General features: G+C 44.0%; 1 protein-coding gene across 2 annotated transcripts in view; it reads right to left on the bottom strand.

The window, feature by feature from the left end:
• The window catches only part of fam172a (family with sequence similarity 172 member A), a 133,341-nt gene that overhangs the window by 60,440 nt on the left and 54,410 nt on the right, over positions 1 to 18,491 (bottom strand). For both annotated transcript variants that reach the window (XM_047591429.1, XM_047591430.1), the window contains exon 8: positions 8,767 to 8,886. In XM_047591429.1, coding sequence (XP_047447385.1) covers positions 8,767 to 8,886 — 120 coding nt within the window. The remainder of the gene's footprint in view (positions 1 to 8,766; positions 8,887 to 18,491) is intronic.

The following is an 18,491-nucleotide window of genomic DNA, read 5'->3' on the forward strand; positions in this document are numbered from 1 at the left end:
GAACTTCAACTAGCTCGGCGTCTTATATCATAAAGTGGAGAATAAGGCCCTGTGTTGAAGAGGTGGGGTACGGGGAGGGTGGGGCAGCACAAGAGAAATTAAAAAGAGCCTTTGCACAATGATGCTCTAAGGACAGATGGATTTTGCACTTCCCTTTCACCAGGGAAGAAAAAAAAAACAGGAAGACATAAAGGTGAGAGGAGACTTATGAATAGTCACCTCAACAATACTTGTTTGAAATGTAATGATTTTCAATTACATCACCATAGCAACGTCTTTGCGTTTTGTAAAACGAACAAGAGGAGCGGGTAACCGTGACGACCTGGTGGAAGCTTGAACGGCCATTTAGAGCCATGGATGGTCACATCAAGGACTAGATAAGACAAACTATTTGAAATGAATGGCTGACATTTAGCAATGCGCTCGTAAACCGGGACCTGAAATTGGCATCAATCAAAGGCTATCGCAAACCAGTTAAAAGCAGCGTCTGCATTATGTACACGGTGACTGAGGCAACAGGGAGACTGCTAACTTTCCTGCCTGTAAGCAGAATGTCTAGGAGGAGACGACGGGCAGCAAGTTATGGAGGTGCGAAGACTTGTACCTAAAGCATTAATAGAAGTGAGGGTGAAAGACATCTCTTGAAGGAAGACATACTAAGAGGGATAGAGGGATTCTTGAACATACAATAAAATGTAGGAATTGAAGTCCAGAGGTGTATCGACTGTTACTGCGCCACAGCTCGCGGTGAGAACAACAGCGCCCTGTCTGCCTCTGGGCTGCTGAGTGCACTATAGGAGAAGTTGATCAAAACAAGACACATCTATCCCAGAGATTTGAAAAAAAGTCTGAAAATAAAAGTGTTGTGTTGAATTGCCCTTGGTTGTTGGCTGCGTCTCAGATAACCTTTATAACCACGGAGTTAGAGAAGTTTTAACCAGAAGTTACGAAACGATAAAACCGTGCATTGAGGCATGTGCAGGTGTCTGTCTACAGTAGCTAGACCTGCAGTACTTCTGAAACAAAGTTCAGAGAAACAGCTGTTAAAACTCTGAACACATCACTTTCTTAGAGCTTCTCCTGACAGTACTCTACTGTGTTGAGAAAGTGCAGAAAGTCACGAAAAAGAAAAAACGTAACCGATCGCAACAATGTCGAGTTTGGAGCTTGCCGGTTTTTCGGGGGATTACGCTCACTGAGAAATAAGCTAGCTACTTAGTCGCTTCTTGTTAGCGACACATGAGAAACAGAGTGACGAGAAAAGGAAATCAGAGGACCAGCAGATGCTAGCAGCAAACAAGACACATGATGAAGGAGGATACCACGACAGATAAATGGTATCCACTCTATATTCTGGCACAGCAAGTCGGATTCTTGCCAGCTGCAGCAATTTTGCACTGCATTTCACCGAGGCCACTTCCCTTCAATTTACCGAGGCATTATAAAACAATCCGACTAAGACGTGGAACGCAGTACATGTAACAGAGGCTGATGTGAAATAAATAAATAATAATAATAAAAAAAAAAACACACAAATAAACCAAAAGGATCAATAGACGGTGTTTATGTTCTGACATCTCGGTTGTCTTGCAACTACAACAATAAGACAAGACTGAATTAATAATGAAGGCAATCAAAACATGCAGCCGACAAAAATCTCCCACAAAATCAATTTCCCTAGATATTGAAGGAATAGCACGGGAGAGACAAGAGGTGAGTAAAGTATTTTTAACCCCCCCTTCCTCCTCACTCCTCTCTGACACCACAAATGCAATCTAGAAACCAAAGATGCTCCAGAAACATAGAGAGAAACACCAACAAAGGTGAGAATAATGGCGACGTATTGAAGGGAATACTTCACAAAGCCTATTGTGCGAGTATCCTTTTCAGGCAGCAAACCCGCTGTAATTTGGTCTGCGTCATCTGCCTCTAGTCACAATGCAGCACTACAGCTTTGAAATGGATGGCAAATGAAGGCCATTTGTACATAATCACAGTAGATAGAAGAATTCAGGAACCCTACAATGTGTTGTTGAGGTGGAAAGAAAGACCTTGGTCTATCTGTGGCAGCCAGCGCAGCTAAGGTTTGGCAAGGGAGGTTTTTTTTTTTTTTTATTCCAGAAACAAGCAAATCAATTCAAATCAAATCAGCTTGCTAGCCGTGACATTTAAACAGTTCAATTTACATCCTTATGTTAAGAGGAGAGCCACTCTCTAAGATCCTATTCATTCACAAAGAAATTAGACGGCTATATTTCAGGCGCTTAATAGAGCAAATATGCTGTAGCTGCACCAGGGAAGAAACCGTGTCTTTTCGTGGTGTACAAAGGGCCAGGCGATGTCTGTCATTACAAGCGGAGCACAAAAACACAGAGAGAGATAATGTACATAATATAGACAGGACTAGAAAACAGCGCCGTGCGTGATTATTGCATACATCGCGCATACACGCAGACGCGGGCGCGCCACCAAAACACGTGCGAATGCACGCACACGCTTTGTCAGCGGCGATGGTGTATGTCCTGAGGGCTGCTGTCCTGCTGTGCAGGCTGGCAGGCACTTTTGTCATGGTGGTCCTTTTGTTTCACATCAAACAAAACGCCACAGCTTTGCATACGGCTCCACTAATTTCTGCTAGTGTGCCCCAGCCATTTATCATCGCCTCTCACCCTCTCCTCTCCTCCCCTAACGTGGCTCTGATAGCCGCTCTCCACCAAGCTGTTCTGCTCAGGACGATACAGGCTTCTCCAGGCTAGGGCTGACGCGCACGATCGCGCGCACGTGCACGCACCTAAACGCACGCATTCGGGGCAAACACAGACCCACAGACGTGCACGCAGGAAACTGCACTACAACCGCACTGCCTGCAAGCCCGCCAGCTATGGAGAACCTTGAGATAAAAACAAACCTTCTCTTCATACCCTCCAGAAGCAATAGACAGGCTAGCAGTCAGAGTTTCGAAGGCGGGCGAGACGTGCATACGGCGTTAAATGAGGGGGTTTTTTCAGAGCCTTCGTATGGATGACTTCATAGTGCAGGTTTTGTCAACAATTTTAAGTGATTTCTGCTCGTGTGGTGATGAACCCGGGTGAAGGTTGCTCTGGTCCTTAAAGTGCGTTTCTGATAAATATAAATGTGGAACTCAGATTGACACAGTTTAGAGGAATACCGCACCACTTTGGAGAGACATGTTCATTTATTGTCTGCCTGGGATTGAGATACTGTGAAAAGAATAAAATCAATTTTAAATCTGTGAGAGGAAAGCAGAAACCCTGGAAGCAGGTTGAAATGGCCGACCCAAGAGAAAACTTCTAACAACTTCATGTGCACTACCAGTCAAAAGTTTGGACGCTTTTGACTGACTTTTGAGTGTATGTCTTATATACAAAATATCCTCCCCGTGTTTCAAGTTGTGTTTGTTATAATCTGGTCACTGATGAAGCCACAGCTGAGATTTGTTATGAGTTAAGAACATGGAGAAAAGTCCAACAGGCTGTTTGCAGTCATTGTGGCAAATAACCTGGTGTTAAACAGTTACGACGCATAAACCACTTTGAGCAATATGAAAAAATAAATAAAATAAGGACTCCAACACATTCCCATAATATCAGATTATCCCTTTAACATTTGTGAAGTTAAAAATATAAATATATTAACATACAGTCTATGCTATATGTAAATACAGGAAATGGCTTAATTGAGATCAGACCCAATAAAAACTTTCTGTAATAATATAAGTCTTATATTCACATCACATAAACCTGGAGATTATCAGAGGTAAAATGAAGAAGTAACTTCTGCACAGTCTGCAGGTCAGCAATCAAATTACAGATCTGTGGCATCCTTTCCAGAGCCTTAGTTAACTTGACTTTAGGCGAACTGCTCAAGTTAATCAAATTGCAGCTATTTTCACCCATTATAAATATGTTTGTGCTTCAAGCTCCCAACAAAGTATTACTATAATTGCAATAAACTTGGCATCAGAACTAAGTGAAAGTGTCAGAAGTCAAACCGTCACTTTAAGAGAAGAAAGGCTTTTGCAGAGTCTAATCACGGCTGAGTGTAGGATATTAGCTTGTGTATCTTGAAAACACTTGATCAGTTGTATGAAAGGGAGAGCAGAAAGAACCCCACCACCTAAGATATCAATACATCAACTTTTCTTTACTGACAGATCAAAAAAGCAACTTCATCACACATACAAAACCTGCTAAATAAATAACGAAACACTGCAGTCAACAAACGTCCTGTCAGATGAATTCTGCACCAACTCCTCTCTACCTTGAGACACATGCAATACCTTCTGGTTTGCACGTTTGTTGAGAGGCTTTCATACTGCAGCAGGATAACGAGTCCGGACACACCAAAAAGCTTTAAAGACCGTCTTGAAAACCAACAAAGAAGAAGGAGTGCTGACTGTTTTAAACTCCTCAACTGCCTGACCTGAAACCCTGCAGACCATTTATGGAGGTGTCTCAAAGCTAAGTAAGCCAAACATTTCTGACACCATAGAAAGCTCTTAAGAAGATAGAATATCACATAGTCCTACTGTAATCAAAGTGCAATGAAAAGGAGCACATCTTAAAATTCCTTTGCACAGAAATTCAACGTTCCATTCATATCAATCAGGTAATATTGTCATCAGTAATAAACTTTTAGATTAAATGAAGTATATGTATCATCACTTCTGCTCTGACAACTTTAGTCTCCACTGTATATAGATTAATTTATCAAACAGAGGCGTGCTGTAGAGGTGACAGTTCGAAACAGGATCGTTTTCACAGCTACCACGTGTTCATTGGGATGTTACCATGCCAGTCATGGAGCTGTACAGACCACTGCCAGAGACAGAGTCCTGCACAGAGACATAGTTGGCATCAAAACTGCCCTGAGGTTGGCCACAAGTGGGAGAGAGGGAATTAGAAGGACAAAGAAAATGAGGAATAGAGACAGGGCGCAAGACACAGGAGAAATCTTAGAGAGAAACAGAAACTAAAACAACTATTTCACTTTTCGACTCGAATCCGATTATGACCAAATAATTTGCTCAATCGTATGAATATGGATATCCATATCTGCTCGTCTCACCTCAAGCATCTGACACCTACACACAAGGACGTAGAGAAGACTGCATGTATTATTCGCACATTGAAACAGATGGCGTCATACAGAAAGTGCACAGAGCGATATCCTACACGCGTGCATTATATGCATGTGGTGTGGTTACAGAGGGCACTTAAATCTGTAGCTGTGTTTTTGAGGGGTTGTTGTGGCGGCGGGCTGCTTGTCTGGTTGGCACCCACACATTTGTGTACTGGGAGACAGATGCATTCTTACATAAGACCTTATATAATGTTGCCCTATCCTATCCAATAAGAGTGCTCCTTTTTCACTCAGCGGGAAGGTTAGTGCGGGTTAGACGACCCTACCTCAACGGAACCACCACCGCTTACACTTACACGCCCACCTCTCAAACTACTGGCAACGAAGAAGGATGAGACGCTGAGCGGAGGGAGAGATGGATGAAGGGGGCTCGGTCTCTTCCACCCTATCAGGTTTTAAGTTACTGTTCTTAAGTGAAGAAAGGATAACGTGAACTTCAATCTAGACCCTAAACCACCGGGCTCATTCAATGTGTGTGTTTTGTGTATGAGATGCAGAAACCAGGAGTAGAATAGACCACATCTGGGTTAAAACTCCTCATGCCTTGAAGAGATCCTGGGTTCAAAACAAAGTAGTACTATTGAGGGAGCATGATCCCTGTTCCTTTAAAATGGTATAGCAGAGAGAGGGAGACAAGAAGAAGGAGCAGGAAGGAACAGGCTAGCCGAGCATGAAAGCAGATGTCAGAGGAGACTAGAAGCTCTAAGAGAAAGAGGGAGAGAAGAAGAACAGTGAACGGAGATAGATAGATGGATTCTGGGATCGCTTAGGAATGATACACACTGGAAAAGGGGAGAAAAGGTGGGGGAGAAGTATAGAGAGAGCAGTCTTCCCCTGCAGCGCAAGCCTCTTTGCAGTTCCCATTCAAAGGCAGTTAGTTACTCTTTGATGTATCTATAATTAGTCAGTACACACTGTGTACTTCCTCCAGAAGTGTTTTAAAAGAATCAAATTGCATTGAAACACTTGAGCGCTCTAAACAGGGGCTAACATGCTCCGCAGCGAGGGGAGCGAGCAGGAGAAATTAATGGTGGACCTTTTTGATGTGCTTGATCAGAAATGTATTTATTAACTGCAAAGGGGAGTAGTAATTAACCCGCAGACAGCTTGTTTTCTCTGGGTCTTCTCATGTGTCAAATGGTTCATCCCGCAAGGCTCCACTCTGCAGCTCATGCGCACACACACGCACGCACGCACGCACACGCACACACACACACACACACCTCCCATTCCATCCTGCTGGACTACTTTCTCCTCAATTAAGTAGACTGTGTGCACATATATATACTATATGTGTGTGTAGATGAGCGTGTGCGTGGGAAAAAAAAAACACAGTAATAACAAGAAATTAATGCATAGTGGCTGCCTTAAATCTCATGCGTATATTATTATTTAATCCTTGTAAAGTGTTTGTCTGTATGTTGAGGAAAAGTTTGTGCGCATCCGGATGAGGGCCCAGACAGCCCGGGGTAGAACAGTATGTACGAGCAATGCAAATGCCACACAGCAACAAGAACAACAAAACTTTCTTCAGATTTGGCCGTGGACTCGAGTTCTTACACAAAGATGCTGATAGTTCTAGGGGGGGTGATTGGACTGAGGCTAGCGAATAAAAAAATAAATCGCGTATATGTGTCTGTGTTATTGTCAGACTGGAAGAGGTGAATGTGTTGTGACACTGACAGAAAACAGAAGCCGAGGTGGCCTCAAGGGAAACCCGACAAGGACGTATTCGAACACAACGTCACCCAAAGCGAATACACGGATCTTTCAAGTCTCACTTTTGATGTTATTTCTCCCATAGTGCGTATGGTAAATGCTATGTATTTATATATGCACATGCTGTATATGAGTGGCTTTTGCACATGACAGGGACATCACATGAGAGGGAGCCGTTAGAACCTCACTGAGGTCTTTATCCAAAGAGACAGAGTGAGACAGTCTTGACTGAAGGAAACACGGAGAGAAAGAAACATACAAACAGAGAGAATAGCTAGTCTTCGTCACACAGTGAGAAAGCCCAGGAGATTTTGGAGCTGTCACGGACAAAACACTCCATGAATATTTAGCAGCCAAATTAAAATTACAAAATACTAAACAAAAAAAAAAAAGAGTAGGTGAAAGGAAAAAAAAAAACATCCCTGAAAACACCAGTGGGACAAGCGCCCACCTTTAATCCTCCACTAGCCGAACCGTCAATGTGGTGCCTCCTCTTCCTCCTCCCCTTCCTAAGAGGAGAGGAGAGATACATTCAAAACAATATGGGATGGAGTGAGACTAGTAGTAGTAAACCCTAGTGATGTGCTCTCGGCTCATAGAGAAGCCTGCAAACACACGGTAGCAAAATGTGTTAGTTAGCCAAGCTTAACACAGTGGAGTAACATGTTAACATGTTTTGCTTTATATAATCTGTAATCATCATCAAAGTCCCACAATTTGAATTGTTTAACGAGTACGTTGAGTGTTCAAATAACACATGATCCCAAACTGATCAACACGGGATGCACTGGAACAAACCTGATCTACAGAGGCTCCTCCCCTCAAACCATAGGACCCAATAACCCCCCACTAACAACATCCTGTTTCCAGACACCACAGGACTTCCCCCATGTCCATTCTCTGCTGAGGCACAGGGAAGATCTACACGATATTAGGGAGGTGGTCATAATGTTACGCCAGATTGGTGTATTTCAAACGTATTTCAGTGATACAAAAGCCCACAAAGTCAGAGTGGCATTTTAACACATCATTAATTTAACACTACAGCAACTTAGCATTGTTTTCTACACAGTACATTAGATTGGAGCATTCAAGCAACAAGTCATAAGCTAGCAGGGTATAACCATAAACCAAATATCACGACTTCTCTCTTTCTCATTAAAGCCGAAGACATTTTGGTGATCAATACGTGATGCAGAATCCCACCAGACATCACAGTAAACCAAAGACTAGAAAATAAAGCATTAACCTCCGAGGCCTTCATATAACCCGCAAAAGAGACACTGTAGGCCCATTTAGCTGAAGGGTAGGGTTATAAAGCCAAGAATCTGGCCAAAGTTTTATCTTCACCCTCCCCTGTGCACCATTAATTCTGTCAAATCCACTTTCCTCCCACCATCTTTCGACCTATCCACTGTCTCTCTTAGGGCTGAGGAATCTGCATGCTCTGCAGCAGAACCGGTTTAGCAGCAACGCTCTTGTTGCACTGACATTCGAACATGTCTTCATCCAGCCCTTTCTTTTCCCCTCTTTCCTCTCCTGTTCTTGGTGTGCAGAGGAGGCGGATAGTGCCCAAGGACAAGGATGAACTAGATCGTTTACAGAGGCAGTAGTTTGTCCAAAAAAAAAAAAAAAAAAAAAAAAACAGAATGCATTGTATTTTTAATCGTTCACTCTGGTGCCTGCACTCTTAAGGTGGTCAATGCTCTTACTGTTTGTATTTATCCGTGTTTTTTTTTCACACATCATATGTTTTGTGTGCGCATGTAGGTTTTTCAACATGATCATGCACGCGAGTGATCACGCTGACAGGAGCGCATTGTCTTCGATTGTCTTTACGTCGGTGGGAGGTAGGAAGAAAAAGCGGAAAACAAAAACACTCACCAGCTCAACGAAAGACAGCCCTCCATAGCTGTGGGCCACGATGAAGACATTCTTGGCTTCGGCTTTGGACACAAAGTAGTCCCACACGTACAGCACGTGTTCCTCGGAGGAACCGTTTTCCTGCAACACACATAAAAAATTAACTCTAATGTCATATCCATAACAAAGACTCAAACGAAATTGCATGCGCTTGAAGGTTGCCAACGGATTCGGTTGTGAAAACTGCAAAACACTGAAGATGTGACCGGCCAATGAGAATGAAGCATCAATAGAGTTATTAAACTCTATTGATGCCTTAATGCTACAGCATCAAAACCTGCACCCTAGAGCCAACCAAAAAGAGAAAAATAGACGAAGGAAGAAAAAAAAAAAAAACGGTGGTAGCCTGAGGTGATTTCTACAAAGAGCCACACTTCAACAGATCAATAAGTCTTGCATATTGCAAATGCCCTAAATGTAAAACTCAATAGGCAGGATGACGTAACATTTAAATCTTAATTTGTACCCGGCTGCGGAATCAATGGCCCATCTAAACACCAGTAGAGGCATAATGGGAAGACAATAGGGGAAGGTCAAAGGAAAAAATAGGAGATATACACGAGCACATACAAAACACACACTGGGGCATAGTGGAGCACGCATGCACACAATTACAGATGGATACACATACATATGTTCTCTCCCTCTCATCTGCATGTATAGAGCTGTACACACGCGTGTGCAGCAACTCGTAACTGGAAGACATGTTTAATTAACCCAAGATGTAAGTGCTTATCCGAGGCTGGAAAGAACAATGGTAAAAGTACAGGCGAGAAAAGGGCAACCGTTAATGAACTTGTGACATTGATTTCACACTTTGATTTCCTATCAAACTGCCTGGTTCACAATAGAAATCAACAATAGATTCCCACAAGAGGCTACACTACACACGGAGCCTCGTTGACTATAGAAACACCTGTATCCTGTGTTGCGGCAGCACGCCATATAGTAGCCATACTGAGTGCAAACATTTTCCATACATGGCTACACACGCACAAGTACACACATTTCTGTTTTTTTTAATTAGAATAGATATGAATGTAAAAGTTACATCTGAAAATAAACAAACACATAGAACTCATCTGTTAATTGTGTGTCAAACTGTTCAATGTGATGCAAAACAAATAATTAGTAATATACGGTGAAGGACAGGGAAGGTGTTTCCATAAATGTGCCATTTGCCCTCTTGAAGGTGGTAATTAAAACGAACGAACCGAACACACAAATAGAAAACTGGCTTAAACTTAACTTTTAGAAGAAAGCGAGCCAGCTCGTGATTTGACGTCGAGATGTTTTCAACTGATGTTGCACGCATCAGTTCGTACGTGCCTGTGCGCGCTTGTACTATTTGATGATGTGCTGATGTGTGTTTTTGTTGCGGTGTTTGGTCTAGAGGTAAATTAACCTGTCAGGGTGTTTGTGCTAGATTAGCATGAGGGGGTTGTAGTGTCAGCACCAACCTCCATCCACTGGGTGTGATGCAAGAGCGTGCAACTAGGGCTCTGCCCTGCCCTTCTGCCATCGCCGCCACGCACACAAGTGCGCGGCGGCCGGCGTGTGCGCAGACGCCGGCTGAAGCGGAGTTGTCTGTCGGAAAGGCTGTGACATCAAAGTCCTTTGAAGTCTCCCTCCTCTCCCCTCCGCCGTGTCACCCTTCATCTGCGAAGCCCATTTCATCAACCTCCCTCCTTACCTCGCTCTTTCGCTCCCTTCTATTCTCTACCACAGATGCCACCTGTTCCTCAAATTCTACCTCTTGTTTTATCCACTTCTCCGCCCACCTTTTAGTAACAATGCCTGATATTGAGACATTAGGCAGCCTTTGTTACTGTACGAGTGACTGTGTATACAGCGTTAAGAATGAGTCCAAAATCAATCATGGCAAAAAGTAATAAAAGAGGATAAATGTTATTTTTTTTTTTAGTCCATGAGGAGATGAGTGTTTTTAATCAAAAAACTACTGATGTCTACGTGATGGCAAGTCGTGGCGACGTGCATCCCGACTCCATCACCCAACCACACATTCTTTCCTTGTATCCTCAGCAGCAGGGAACAGTGTGACTGACTACCTGGCATGGCAGTGTAGTGAATTATCTAAACAGCATTTGCATATTGCTGCAATTATTTCCTGGGGTTAATTCGCTGCAGTGGAGCACGCCACCCTGTGAGACTGGATTCCTGTCACCAGCGTTTATTTATTTATCTATTTTCCAGAGCTTCCCCGCACTGTTTTCGTGCCTTTGTTTGTTAGAGCGTGCGCGTTTTTGTGCGTATTGTGTGTGTGCATCTGCCAGCGTCGTCAGAGTAGCGTCCCAGCTGCACACCTGTTGCCAACATCCTTCAGCCATGACTGTCGAGGGACATTCGAGGGTGTGTGCTGGTTGTGTGCGTGTGTGTGTTTCAGAATATACTGGCCCCTCAGAGAATATAAAATAGAAATCTGCACACTAGACATAAACATATATCTGTGTGTAGCTAGTGGGAATGGACAGCAGTCCATGGGGGAGTTTGACAGATTCTTTCTGATTTGAACTTAAAATTCACAAAGATGTTGCCTGCCCACACACACACACACACACACACACACACACACACACACACTAATCAGGCATAACATTATGACCACCTTACCCATATTGTTCAGGTCTCCATTGTGCCTCTAAAGCAGTTTTTACTCATCAGAGAATGGACGTCCTGTGGTGTCTGACACTGTTCTTTGGACACTATAGATTGAGGGGAGATGCCGCTGTGGATTGGGCTTGTTCCAGGAAATCCCTCAGATACTTGACCAGTTTGGCATCTAGTGAATTTGGAGGTCAGGTCAACACCTTGTGCATGTTTTTGGAGTGTCATTGCTATGAGGTCTGGTCTAGATGGGTGGTACACGTCTAAGTAACATCCACACGAATGCCAGGACCAAACGTTTCCCAGCAGAACATTGTATTATCACAAGATGGCCAATGTTACTTGTTTACTTCTCCTTTCAGTGGTCATAATGTTATGCCTGATTGGTGTATGTGCATGTACTGCAACCTTGTGTGTGCACTTTAATGACACACTTTGCAAACGTACATGACTGGAATGCTCAGTAAGTGAAAATGCCACACATCTAAACGGTAAATGGTCTTCACTAGTGGTTTTCTACCTATGAGCAGTACTCAAAGCACTTTACGCTCACACACAACAGTGGGAGAAGCAACTTCAGGTTCTTAGAGGACACTGTGCAGAGATCGAACCGGCTATACCACCTGAACCATAGACGCCTCGTGTCAAACACTCACTTGCCAGGTCATTAGTCACATGAAAGAGAACAAATGTGTTCTAAGGCAAAAGTCCTGCAATTCATCTCCCTTACTTACAGTATAAAAACTTAACTCCATGCATACACACAAACAGGCAAGCTCCAGTACATGTACACAAACTGAAACTCGCACACTCTGTCGTTTCTTCAAAAGTTCTCTCGTCCAGTACTTGCCCTGTGTTTATTCACAGTAATGAGAAGCAGGGAGAGGAGAGCAGAGGAGAGGAGTGCACTGCAGCCAGAATAACAGCCTCAACGCCAACACAAACCCAGTGTCTGACCAACACAGGAAACAATGAATCTAACAACATCAACACACTCTGACAAACAACCACTGCAGACCTCCCTGCTCCTCCTCCTCCTCCTCTTCAGTCACCAAAGAAGACAGAGGACTTCAGAAAACATCTGAGGAAGCTGGAATTTTCACTTGGGAGATGGTGATCAGTGTGGACCGGAAGGAATCTAGTGGATAAGAGCCATTATACTTTTTACACTCCGAAACCTTTCAGCGGGAGCCAGAGGTGTCAGGACAGTGTCACGGGATCCCTAAACAACTTTATTGGGTTTGCACTCTTTTGCTCGGGCGACGCTTGTTCCGAGGTCGCAAAAAATACCAATGCGTATGTCACCATGTTAGAACGAGGGCTGAAGTGGGAACGAAGTCAACAGAAACACACATCGCATAACAACATTACCCAAGAGTTCCTCTCTGCAAAGGAAGAAATAGAAACAAATTACTCAAATTACACAGGAGCTTCCTTTCCACTCACTCACTTTCTCTCACACACAAACACAAAAAGGACTGCCTGACTGAGCTCTCAATCTCTCAGCCCTCTCGTGCTCTGAGGCCACACACTGAGTAAACCAACCTGCAGCCCCACTCATTATAGTCTTTAATATGTCCAGCTTAGCTCAGAACAGGATTGTTTTCATTTGGCCTGATGATTAAATATTAAATAAGCAATGAAGTTAATTACATGTTTGGTATTAGCAAAGAGGTTATTAGAATGAGTTTGTGTTTGTGCACGTGTGCGTGCATGATTGCGTACAAGTCTCTGTGCACACAATTAAAAAGTGGACCTCTACGACACCTGTTTGCAATTTCATTCTAATCAATGTGTGGGACGTGCAGTCCTTTGCCATCTCTTTCCTTTTTTTCTCTCTCTCTCTTCTTTCTTCCCCTGCTGTATTTGTTTCATTCTGTACTCTCTTTAAAGGCAGACGGAGAGCTGAGGCGAGCTGGAAGCTGTCTGCGAGCTGATGGGTCTGCTAGAGCAGGGGAGAGGAAGGTATGGAGTAAATTAGCGGCAGAGATGGGAAAATAATGACTGTGGCATTGTGGGTAATTAGCAGGTATAGTACCTATGGAGAGTTGGGAATATAATGATGTGAGAAAGAGACAGAAAAAAGGGAGAATGAGGTGAAAAACGTGTGCAAAACTAACACGGGGAGAAAACTGTGTGTGTGTGTGTGTGTGTGTTAAAGAAAGAGAGAGACCGAGTGGGAGTATGTGTAGGTTTGCTGTTTGACTTTAGAATGAGGGAGATATACTGTGTAAGGAGAGTGAGTGACAGAGAGAGAGGGAGGGAGAGAGAGAGAGAGAGAGGAGGCAAAACTACAGCGTACATGTCATCCCACGTGCAGATTAGCGTGTGCAGACTGTATACAATAAAATAGCATGACCTTGCCAGGGTCAGTGTGCTCTGACAATATTTGCCAGGGCATTGTTTCAAATCAATAACTCATTAACAAAGTACAAAGGAAGTTGCTGTGGGTTTGTGAGATTCTTTATTAGAAAAGAGCGTCTGCGGGCCAGAAAGGTCATCGCAGTGACATCTCAGCTAGCCTCGCGCTGCCGCCCGGATTGTCAGGTGAAATTACTGCGAGTCATTAATTGACATAAGGCAAAGGAGAGCGGGCAGGCAGACAAGGCTGTGTTTGTTCCAGGATGACCCTGAGGTGCTCTGTGTGCGCGTGTGTGTGTGTCTTTATTCGGGGCAGCCTGCATCCACAACAGGCTTGTGTGTAGAGAGGGGAAGACAGAGCTCGGTGGGTGGGGAGGTGTGAGGGAGGGCAGGATGGATGTGTTTGATGGTTGACCTGACTAGAAGATTGGGAGCAGGGATCTGAGACCGACTATACTGGTTCTGCCTTGAGCAAGCACACAAACACACAGGTGTGTGTGCACGCACAGATGTTGTGAGCACCCTCAAGAAAGCTTCCACGAAGTAACGAGCACACGATCCAAGCAAATTGCTTTAATGTGCTTAAAATATAAGCGAAATGGAGTTAAATGCTGGATTTTAACATGACAAGAGCATGAACCTAAAACAAGTCGCACGACACGTGCCTTTGTAATGTGGTCTGAATTAAGTCAAATAAGCTGATAAAGACATATACACACGCAGGTCAAGTTGTTCCGCTACCCTACACACACAGAAACACACACCAAAATACAAAAAAATGGCATGGAGCCAGTTTGCTCTCTGCAGCAAGCTTGTGAGCTGACCTCCAGTCCTGGCCATTGACCTCTCTTGTGACCAAGTTCAGAGGTTAATCAAGTCCCTACCTGTCCTTAGAAATGCTGAGCCTTACTTCTCGGCAAGACCTGCAGACCAAAGGTCAAATAAACTCTGTCTGTATAATTGCTCGTGGGCCACAGATTGGGGCATATGGGTGAAGGTGACAAAGAACAAAAATCCAGTCCCACCGAGTAACACTGTAGCGCCACGTTGAATACCATTGTCATTGTGTGCGCTTGTGCGTCCGTGTCTCCGTGTTTATAATCAAGTTTTGGTGTGTAGATGTGAATGCATGTACACGAATCCTCATGACAATCTGTAGTACAGCGCGAACATGGGGAAGCAGACATGATCTGCTAAACACAGACAAGGACAAGGATCTCAGCCGAGCCCCTGTGGACCGTTGCAGCTGGGAATAACTGGTCTTGGAGAGGCAGGACCTAAATAATGGATGCTCCTTCCTTCAGGAATCGCACCAAAGTAGCATCCAAAACAGATCAGTATGGGAGAGTGCAATTCCTTATCCCATTCTGATCTGTCTCTGCCACATCTGTTACCAAGAAATGTGGAGACAACAATTCTCAGAAGAGTCCAGCATCTGAACTAAAGGCAAAAAACTAAAATTACGTTACGCAAACTACCCCCCACTGAACAGTAAAAGGCCTCCTGCTCATAACAGAGGGTCTTACGTCGACTCTAACCAAAGTGACACAAGGAAATGAAACTACGCAGTGAGTCGGAAATAAGCAGTAACAGTAAAGAGCCATTTCTCCTCTGTTGTGGTACAATTGCGCCAAATGCAGAATTGAGAGATGCCATATTCCACATATGAATGAAAGCATTCAGCGCGGCCTCTGTCATATAGACCTCTCACTAATGAAGTTGCACTTAAGATGAATATAGTGAAAGGAAGAGAAGAAAAGACTCAATCTGTCCAAAATACTACTGGAATGACGACCTCTCTATCTGTGTCTCTTTCTCTCAGAACATTTAAGAAATATTAAAAGGACAAACATATATAAAAAAAAAAAAATAAAAAAAAAACAAAGGGAGAAAAATGAGAGAAAAGTATTCCAGTCATTTATAAAAATAAGTGGGGCTTAAAGAAAGGCGAAGCTCTGTTTTTTGTGCTCTTTGCTCTTTTTTTCCCCTTCTTCTTTCCAGGGCCTGCTGGCCTAATCCCAGCCAGCCAGCCTTGGGTGAACTCTTTGGAAGCTTCTTAAGCCCATGAATGTGCCTTTTGTTCCTGCCATTCCTCCGCTTGGCTGACAGAAAATAGCTAACTGGATTACTGCTAAAATTCAGAGTAAAGTGAACTCCCAAACTTCTATATGGCTAAGTGCTAAGAAAGTGCCCCCCTCCCCGCAAGCGCCCCCCCTCCCCCCTTTTTTCCCCTTCACTATCCTCATCAGCATCCCTCCGATCAGACTTTCTATCTCTCCATTTTTTCCTCCTCCTCTACCAGCATCCCCCTAAACATGGCCCAGTGCTGTGTGATCTGGAGGAGAGGGATTAGATAAGGTTGAGAGGTTGCACACTATGAACCTGAGGCTAAAAAGTAAGAATCCTAAAAGCAGTTAAGAGCTTATTAATGTGTGTAAGGAAGCGTATTAATCAACTCAACTCCATCGGGGGGGGTGGTGGGGTGTGGGGGGGCTGGTGCGTATTTGTGTGTGCACGTCAGTCTTTGAGAGTCAATTTGGAAAACGTACAATGTGACCGTACACGGCAGAAACACAGACCCCTGCAAACTTACTTTAGGTACTTTTTGTGTTATGATGAATTTCACAATATTATGGGGAGGACTAGGGGCATATATTCTGACTGCGTGCGTTTCTGAATGGCTGTGTGCAGGTGGTCCAGCAGCTCAGCGGGAGTTTGAGTGCGAGGTGTAGTGAATAAAAAGGTTGGTGAGTGTGTGTGTGTGTATGTGTGTGTGTGACTTGGGTGGGTGCTGTTAAAAGATAAAAACAGCCCTGCTAAAGAGGTTTGATGTGATCCACCACCCACTCCGACTGACAGAGCTGAAGAAGAAAGACACACACACACACAGACACACAAACACATAACATCAGTGCTTTCTCCCTCCTCCTATACTCTTTTGTCTGCCTGTGTGTGTGTGTGTGTGTGTGTGCGCCTTTACGTATCTTACGTGTGTGTACACATGTGACAGCTTACTCCGGGGCGACAGCGGCGGAGACTAACGCGGCGAAAGAGGAGGAGGCGTGGACGATAAAGGCGAGGTCATACGCGTCAACATCCTGCTCGCTTCTGGGTCAAAGGTCGAAATTCAAGAGGCACCAACGCAGGACCAACCCGCTCACTCATTAATCTTTATCCCGAGTTTTGCAATCCCTGCATCTAAAGACGTGTATTTGGAAAAATCTAAACCTTCTGCGTGACCCCCATCTTTCTGCTTAATGAGGATAATTTAGTATCGGCCTGCTCGATTAAGAAAGCAATTATTAAGCATTCATCTCTTTACGTCTTAAAAAATGCCTGTACAATGAATACCGCACCTGCATGAAGTGCTACATCAATCATCAATGACGCTGTAGTAGCTTCAAGTTTAACATGAGAGAAAAAGGGGGCGCCTGACATGGCACTAGAGCGGGCTGAGGCGGTTTATGTTTTTCATTTATTCATTTTGTTGTCTGCCCTCACTTTTTTCATCTCGTTCCGTTGCGAAAAGCAGAGACTTGTTGTAACTGCACAGCATTTCCGAGGCACTGCAGTCTCGAAAAAGACACACCGCTGCTCCATAGCGCCCTTGTCTCATTGCATATGACCCTGTCCGGCATACATTATGCAGGCACGGGGAAAGCAAGCAGAGCCGCATATCAGGATATGAATAATATCGCATGCTTCCTTGTAGGTTAAGGGGAACCTTGGTGGGAACTGTATTTGCTATCTGACACTGCTAACATCACTGGGTCTCAGGCAAGAGGACGAGACTGGATGTATATGTTTGGATATAGACGAATGGAGAAAGAAATAAGAAGTCTTATTTCAATCATCTGTGCGAGACGTCTATGTAGGCTCACACACAACAGCCCCTGGGAGTCTCATAATTAGGCATTAGAAGGTTGAAAATAAATATATATATACACACACACACACACACACACACACAGAGAGAGAGAGAGAGAGCTGACAGTATGGGCAGGTTTGTGTGGCACAATTATTTTAAATGACATGATGAATCGTTTATGAAGACCTTCATGCCAAACACCGCAAATCAAGTCCATCAGCTGTATGATGAGGAAACCAGCGCACATGTAAAGATGTGAGATGGAGTAAAATAGCGCTGCACCTAATTATCCCTTATTAGAGTGTGTGTGTAAAGGTACTGTCGGGGGGGGTGAGAAAAAAAAAAATAGCCCGTGTTGACAGCTCACACACCGCCCGCTAGTCCCACAGCAGCCCTAACTCTTGTGAGACACCAGAGAGTGACGAGTTTCACACACACACACACACACACACACACACAAACACCTACCTACACACACACATAGTGCTGTGACGCTGGTGCCCTCAACCAAAGTAAGACACAGATAATCGATGAGGACGTTTGTCTCACATAAATAGAGACTATTGGAAAAAGTCGGCCTCGTTGTGCTCCTTAATTTTTAAAATAAAAAAAAAAAACAACAACATCAGGACTCGTCTTGAGCAGCAAATTAGGGATTTTGCTGGCAGGGGTGAAACACGTGTGAAACATCTACACACAAGACGTTCATGTCATTTCTCATCACGTTGGCCGTATTCATTTTTCACAATAAAAATGGGAAGGGTCACTCCCTTTGTTTGACCACGAGGTAAACTGGCTGAGCTAGGTACGTCTGGGGCTGTGTGTGTGTGTG

The sequence above is a fragment of the Mugil cephalus genome, chromosome 8 (assembly GCF_022458985.1).
Source record: "Mugil cephalus isolate CIBA_MC_2020 chromosome 8, CIBA_Mcephalus_1.1, whole genome shotgun sequence".
In the NCBI taxonomy this organism is placed as follows: Eukaryota; Metazoa; Chordata; class Actinopteri; order Mugiliformes; family Mugilidae; genus Mugil; species Mugil cephalus.